At 41.2% G+C, this 7,243-nt stretch overlaps 1 protein-coding gene across 2 annotated transcripts; it reads right to left on the reverse strand.

The window, feature by feature from the left end:
• Positions 1 to 522: 522 nt before the first annotated feature.
• cbx3b (chromobox homolog 3b) lies at positions 523 to 5,112 on the reverse strand. Of its 2 annotated transcripts, XM_040031160.1 has the most exons (5): positions 4,880 to 5,109; positions 4,321 to 4,461; positions 4,056 to 4,212; positions 3,462 to 3,622; positions 523 to 1,886 (listed from the first exon to the last, which is right to left on the reverse strand). In XM_040031160.1, the coding sequence occupies exons 2-5, from the start codon at positions 4,458 to 4,460 to the stop codon at positions 1,766 to 1,768; spliced, it is 579 nt and encodes a 192-aa protein (XP_039887094.1). In that variant the 5' UTR covers position 4,461; positions 4,880 to 5,109; the 3' UTR covers positions 523 to 1,765. The 2 variants fall into 2 exon arrangements, with proteins under 2 accessions (XP_039887094.1, XP_039887095.1); XM_040031161.1 differs by having other exon boundaries at positions 4,321 to 5,112.
• Between the last annotated feature and the right edge of the window lie 2,131 nt (positions 5,113 to 7,243).

A 7,243-nucleotide genomic window follows, 5' to 3' on the forward strand; every position in this document is an offset into this window, starting at 1 on the left:
GACCGCAGCATAGGGCTAGCAGAGCCTCTGAAGCATGGAAAAAAAGTATGTGGTGGTGTCGATGGGTTCTAAACTTTAGGCATTTATTGACTACAAAGGTTTTTTACTTTTAAGCAGTTACAACAGTCCATCCATTTAAAATGTTGTAAGTTTGTCCAATTGATTTCAGCCTCTGAAAATGAAGCACTGTGTAAAAAAAAATCACTGCAATTCCTAAAGAGCTGCATTTTTACAGTAAAACCCTTGAATTAAGATTAAAGGTCTGCACTTTAAGAACATCTTAACTGTTAGCTTTAAAATCCACTGTGGTGGTGCACAGAGGAAAAAAGAAAATCACAAAGCTTGTGTTTCTGGACCCAACTCTGTGTAACCCATTTAGTGCCAGAAATGTAATGTCAAATGAATTATCTCATATTAATGTTGTTGTTTTTTTTAAATAATTTGGAATTGATCATTTATTTTAAGAGTAATTGGACCACATAATGCGAGAAATATGATCAAAGTGAATCAAGATGCAAAAAGTGTCAAAAAAGGTTTCATTTATTCACAGACTTCACAGATCCATGGTCAACAGTTACAGTAGTTCTGTAGCAGATGTGTTTTTAGGAGGTTTGAGGTTCAGCTGAGTGTCCCATAGCAGTCATGGGAGATATGTCGAGTCAGAACAATGCCACCAGGATACAGATATAAAGTACACAGAACTGTATAATTACAGTCAATGAATGCCCTGTGTAAACTGCACAGTCTCAGATCTAAAGTGCTACATTTAACAATCGTCTTACGCATTTACGGTGCACAAGAGTTCATTTCGATAAGTGTAAATCTCATTAGATTTACTTAAGAAAATTCATGACCTTCTAATTCAACTCAATTTTATTTATACAGTGCCAAATCACGACAACAGTTGCCTCGAGGCGCTCTTATTCTGAAGAATTCTACAGGGCTTCACTTTTTGGATCAAAGCACCAAATATTTAAATAATCTGAAACGTTCTAATTCAATAAACAGGAGAAAACTGCTAATTTACAGCAGCTGATTAAAAAAAAACAAGGGAATTTTTGATGGGCAACATTTTTTTTTAAATATATATTATTTAACATCAACCACAAGGGTCATAAAGAGATACAGTAAAAGCTGTGTCCATTAACACTTCACAACCTCACACAATACAAGTTCAAACAAGAGGCATTCCAACAACAGGGCTACAATCTTCAGCTCTAACCAAAAGCTACATAGGCTGAAGGCATGGACTTGGACAGTAGTTTGCTGGCTCTGGCAGTAGAGTGTTGCCGTACAGGATGTAAAGCACACACTAAACAACCGCAGGGCCCTTCCAGTGTAAGATACTGGCATCTATACAGGACTATAAATACTAAATTACTCATAGAACAATATCTTCAAAACAAAACACAACCACAGTGATCGAGTCCGCTACATGATGACACAGGAAAAAAGCTGCAACGGGTTAGTCTGACCTCAGATCAGCCGCTCTACACAAAGGTTAGCTTGAGCCTCCATCAGAGTGTCTGCAAAGTCACAGTGACCTTTCTTGAGCACCACGGGGCAGACAGCATTTAAAATCCACCACCGCAGAGGATCTCACACCTGCCAGAGCCCGAAACTCCGCCTGACGCAGGGATGTGATTTTGCGCAGAGTGCTTCCGATGCCAGCTGAAGGAGGACATTTGATGGAGGCTAAAGTTAAGCTTCAGATGAGAGCACAGCTGTTTATTAGTTCTCCTCTGCACACAACCCACACACATTTTTACTGCTCGTCGTCTCCACAGTGCCAGGTCAGCTTCTGCTCGTAGAAGTCGATGACCACCTGGGGACATCTGGCGCTCGCTTCACGGGCCGGCAGCAGGGCAACGTCATCTGAGTTTTTCCTGTGGGGATACGCGCAGCAGAAGGAAAAAGACTGAAACCGCCTCTCGTTTTTAATGGGATGTAAAATGTCTTAACAGAAACAAATATTTCTGACAGTTTTTTTTTTTTTAAATGGAGAAGTAAAGGGTAAGGGGACTCTACTCAAAGGGGGCACTAGATTTTAGCTTTAGCTTCCTTTAGCTCATGCTCCATTGTTCCACCAAGTCTGTTAAATTTAGCCAGTAATTTCTCACAGTGTCTTGCTGACAGATCAACAAATGTAATAAAGCATATCATCACTGATTTTCAAGAACAAGGATGATGCGTGCCTAGCTGAAGTAACTACAGAGGGATAAAGCCATGAAAACAAGGGACAGAGCCGCCAAAGCTCAGTTAAGAGGAGAGGTGATGATCAGTGAGCAGCAGTATGACTTCATACTGAGAAAGAGCGCTAGAGACACGATGTTTGTGCTAGTTTGCTTAAAGTGTTAATGGAGAAGTACAGAGAAGGAGTTGCACTCTGTCTTTGAGGATCTACAGAAAGCATATGACAGTGTACCAGGCAAAGCTGAAATAGGTAGGACATGTGCAGAGGAGGGATAGTTGATACACTAGGCAAAGGATGATGGAGACTGAGCTCCCAAACAGCAGGAAAGAAGATTACAAGAAGAGAAGATTACAAGAATGACAGAATGGGATGCAAGGGACAGACTGAGACAAACAAAGGGAATTAAACATTTTCTGACTGGCTATGCTCTTGTGGAGGAGAAGTAAAAAAAAAAAAAAAAGACTTGTTTGCTTAAGGGAAGCAATATAGGACTCTGGCGTCTTATCATCATATCAATGCCGTGCTTCTTTGAATGACGCGGACGTTTGGGTAAGGTCAATAATTTGTGGAATTGTGTGCAAGTGTTTGCTTTCCGTAGACCTCTAAACTTCCAGCCCTAAACATGAGCACATCTTTCACACTCAAAACTTTCAAAAAATTCCAAGTTCTCCAACCTAACAAAAGTCATCGAGCATTTAAAAGACTTCAGCCAACTGTTTTACAAACTGTGTTTACAAACTTTACAATTTGATGTAATTCAATATAGCTCCTCTTTCATAAAGTAACTACAATCGTAGGTAGTGTTGCGGCTCTGCTGGACTCCTGGACACTAACATTTGTGTATGTAAATCAGAAGAGAAAAAAAAAAGCAAAACGATCTAAGCCGATCACTTGGAGCCTCATAAAGGTAGATCTTTGCAGAGCTGGACTTAATAGTCCAGGTATGCATAGTTAAGAGCCCCCGAGTCTATAGCTTAATGGTTGTGTGTAATGATAAACCCAAAGCCCATCTGCTCTCTCCAATCTGTTACTAATAAGGTTTGAGGTGGTCAGTGTCAACGTCCAACTTCTCCTCTCAAGTAAATGATCAAGCATATATAAAATGTTGGAAAACTGCAGTTTCCCACAAAGCAACAGCAACAAAAACATCGAGTCCCCCCCCCACACACTTTGCTGTCTGACTCTGGCTTTAAATATTAACATTTTCCATGTTTACTCAAGTGCTGGCATTTATTATTCAAGGACAGAGTAAAGAGGAAGCAGTCACCATTTGACTAGGAACATGAGCTCTCCCTTTCTGTCCGTTGAGCCGATGATGCATTCGGGCTCGAGATAAGTACTGAGGTCACTGGGGGAGTTTGTCTGCTCATCATCGGGCTGAAGGACGCTGTTGTCCGTCTTCACAGCCTGACCCTCCTGCACGCAGGACTAAAAGAACAAAATAAGAAAAGGCAAAGTTCAAAGTTGCAGCACAGATTTACTAGACATGATAAGAAGGTTGCTAAGTCGAGCCATTTCATTTTTTCTCCCTCACTGTACACAACCATTGCAGAAAAAAAAGGGGAAATTTAACTGGTTTCATTTTCAGGAGCTCTTGTAAAACTAACCTCTTTAACACGACATTTAGTTTCAGATAGAGCCTTAAAACAATTTCTGACAAGGAGTCAGTTGACTCCATTCCAACCTCAGTATACAACTAAAGGGAAAATGCTACCATACTTCTATTGTGTTCCCTATACTTCTATATTTTTCGTTGTTGTTCTCCCTTTTGGCAGATTTAGCTGCAGAAGTTCTGTAAATAACATGGAAACAGACAGACATACAGACGTTCCAGAAACTCTAAAATTCCTCACATACTCACAATTTCTGTCTCTTCCTCTGCCATTTCCTCTTTGGGAACAAACCCTTGCTCGGGTTGCTCTTCTTCATTCTCCTCGGTGAAGTGGGCGTTTCTCAAGAACTCCTCTATGAGTTCAGGACAGTCCAGGTTGTCCTCGGGTTCCCACGTGTTTTCTGCACTGCGGTTAGAGTTAACAGGAGGAGGGAAAGGCAATTTTTACTACGGTGGATAAACGGGTTACACAATCAAACCGTTCAAATGACTGGTTCTGCAACATCCCACTCACTCAGTGAAGCCCTTCCACTTCAGGAAGTACTCCACTCTCCCATTCGAGATTCTGCGGCGAATTATTTTTTCAACCACAAACTCCTGGACAACTGTAGTCTCCTCAGTCTTCCTCTGTTTGGCAGTCTGCTTCTTTCTCATTCTGCCATGATAGAGAATAAGCGAATGAATGAAGGCCAGGGCAATCACAAGAACAGGGAGTTCATTTCTTTTCTTTTTGTGCTAAAAAAAACAAACTAAACACGGTGGAGTCAGGAACATTCACTTTTATCTCCCTGCTGCTGGGATTTTTTTTTTCCAGCAGAACATGGCAGTGGCGACTACTCTGCTGTGCCCTTCATACAATGATCGGCACACTTGTTACAGCGCTCCACCTGCTGTTTCTGTCGGGTGATTGTGCTCCTTCAGTCCAAAAAACGCAACATGTTAGTATCACCGTGAGCGTCGTTCACTCACAGCCTGGTTACGAGCACATTTAGCAGACAGCAGCCCGAAACATGAGTGAATAGAAGCGTGCCTCGGTGATGCATTAGACGCTGTAATGAACAATATGCACGTACGCTCTCGGTGTTTACTTAATCTCGGAGGATAGCCTGCTGCGGTGCCGCTCGGCTCTGCTCTGTGCTTGTCGCTGGAAACAACATGCACAAAGCGCCGGTGACGCTGCTTTGAGCTCAAATGTGTCGGTCGATGTGAGTAAATGAGCGAAACAACTTTTCATGAATGAGTTAAAATTAAAGATGGCCGTTGATGCTCGGAGGAAGTGGTTGCCAAGGGAAAAGGTCATGCCAGGAAAACCGGGAGGAGACGACGGGGACGCGCACAGCAGCGACCAATCAGGGAGCAGTCCGCTCGACCGTCCCAGTCCAGCGGTCCGGAACAGCCCTGCCACCCATGGGCGTCAGCAGGGTATGGCAGGGCATGCGCACTTCCTATAATGTATTTCACAAATTTGTTTTATTTTATTGGAAACAAAAAGACAGTCCGAGAATACAATAAATAAATAAATAAATAAATAAATGTATTGTGTCTCCTCCCGGGATCGAACCAGGGATAATCTTGGTGCACTTTAGTTTTATTTAATTTCGGAGTACTCCCACGTATTTCCAATTGATGTTACATAAAGTTCAATACATTTAAGAGAAAAATACCATCCACTTTAAAATGATACAGCGGTGGGTTTATAAAGCAGTTGCAATGAATGTAAATTCCTGATGGAAATAATATACTGAATCGCTTCATTTTGCATTATTTTAAACGTTTGATGCTATTTTTAATATTTAATTTTGCATGATATTGTATAGTAGAAATTCTAATACAGAAAGTGTTACTTAGTATTATTTGAGAATACTTTTTTTACTGTTTTCAGTGCTGTAAAGACACTGGGCTTTGTCGACGGGGATCTGCTCCCCTCCAACTCTGAGGCTGTACTGTTGAAATCGCAGGAAAAACAGTCTTTGGGAGATTTGACTGACAGTTCCCCTCTAGCCAATGAGTAAACTCAGAGCTACTGATTGGCCAAATAGCCCCCGCCCCATTCCATCCCGACCAAAGAACAGGCCTTTCCACTTTGCTTTCCAGCAGTTACTCCACACTGTTTTGTAAAACACCACTGGGGGACGCTGCCAGCCTGTATTGGACTGATAGCACCTCTGTTAACCGCTGTCAATAGATTTATACTGGAAAGCTCACAGCCAAAAGGCAGCAGCTCCACATTGAGTTTTTCCACCACTCTCTTGCAGGAGCTGTGCAGAATACACAGCTTCTACTGGTACCATTTCATTGTCAAGGCAGGATTATGCAGCACTTGGTGTATTTGATCATAAATTTATGTATAGACATAAACTTACGTAGTCTAACAACACTACAAAAGTCCAAAGATGTATCGGACATACTATAATCAGAAAGGCAGTCAGGAGGAGGACAGGTGACTGGTCTAAAACAGACAGCTACCATTATTTATATTTGGACTGACCACCTATCCCCTTTGTGCAGTGGAAACTTTTAAATGAGGGGGCCTGTAGATATTAACTTCATGAATTGTAGATTCTCTATTGATAAAACCAAGGTAAGCTGCTGTTTTCTACACTGTTTAATTATTAACACTGTGTCGAAGATACTCCAGGCCTCCAGATACAAATGCTACGAACTGTTTTCACACCAATTTATAAGTACATTGAGAACTTAGGGACCCCCGCCTCACTCAACAGACACACTAGAAATATAATCATAATTATAAGGGTCGACCATTTTCAGTGTCTATATTAATACTGCAATACAATATTCCCATGTTGTGAAACATTATTTTGGCTGTCTCTCTTATAACTATGTTTTTCAGCAGTTTACAATTTAACATCCTTTATGAGGTGTGCTTTATTAAAAAGCATTTTTCGTAGAGCCACACCATCCTTACAAGACATCTTTTTCCTCCATGGATTGGTGTATTAGTTGACTGAGACACTGAGGCAAGACATGTGTTGGTTATCAACCAAATGACCCACTTTTGCCCTCGGACCCCTTCCTGTCTACTCTTCTAGGGATTTAGTACAAGTTGCTATAGTAACGGAACAGCTAATAGGCTTGGGCTGTCGCTGTAGGCCCAAGAATGGCAGTAATGCATGCAGTGAGGTCCTGTCTAGATTTGTATATATTGTGTATATTTGTATATAATGTATATATTGTTTTGGGGGAAAGCAGGTTATTTTAGTTTTGCATCCCAGAATTAACATTAACAACTTTTCATGAGGAGATTTCTTTTTTCACCGTTATTGATTAAATGACAGTATTGACTGAGACACTGAGAAGACAGGTGAGTAAAACTGACCCTGTAACACTTAATGTTATGGGTTTCAACCACTCCTCCACCACAACTTACTATTCATATATAGACTAAAAATTGACCAATACACATTTACATAAGCATC

This window comes from Simochromis diagramma, unplaced genomic scaffold (assembly GCF_900408965.1).
Source record: "Simochromis diagramma unplaced genomic scaffold, fSimDia1.1 OVJJ01000361.1, whole genome shotgun sequence".
Classification (NCBI taxonomy): Eukaryota; Metazoa; Chordata; class Actinopteri; order Cichliformes; family Cichlidae; genus Simochromis; species Simochromis diagramma.

Coding starts and splice junctions, on each gene's coding strand:
- cbx3b (XM_040031161.1), bottom strand. CDS start 4,460: ATGAGAAAGAAGCAGACTGCCAAACAGAGGAAGACTGAGGAGACTACA. Junction 3,623..4,055: donor CAGAGGAAGAGACAGAAATT/GTGAGTATGTGA, acceptor TTGTTCTTTTAG/TCCTGCGTGCAGGAGGGTCA. Junction 1,887..3,461: donor CTCATGTTCCTAGTCAAATG/GTGACTGCTTCC, acceptor GTATCCCCACAG/GAAAAACTCAGATGACGTTG.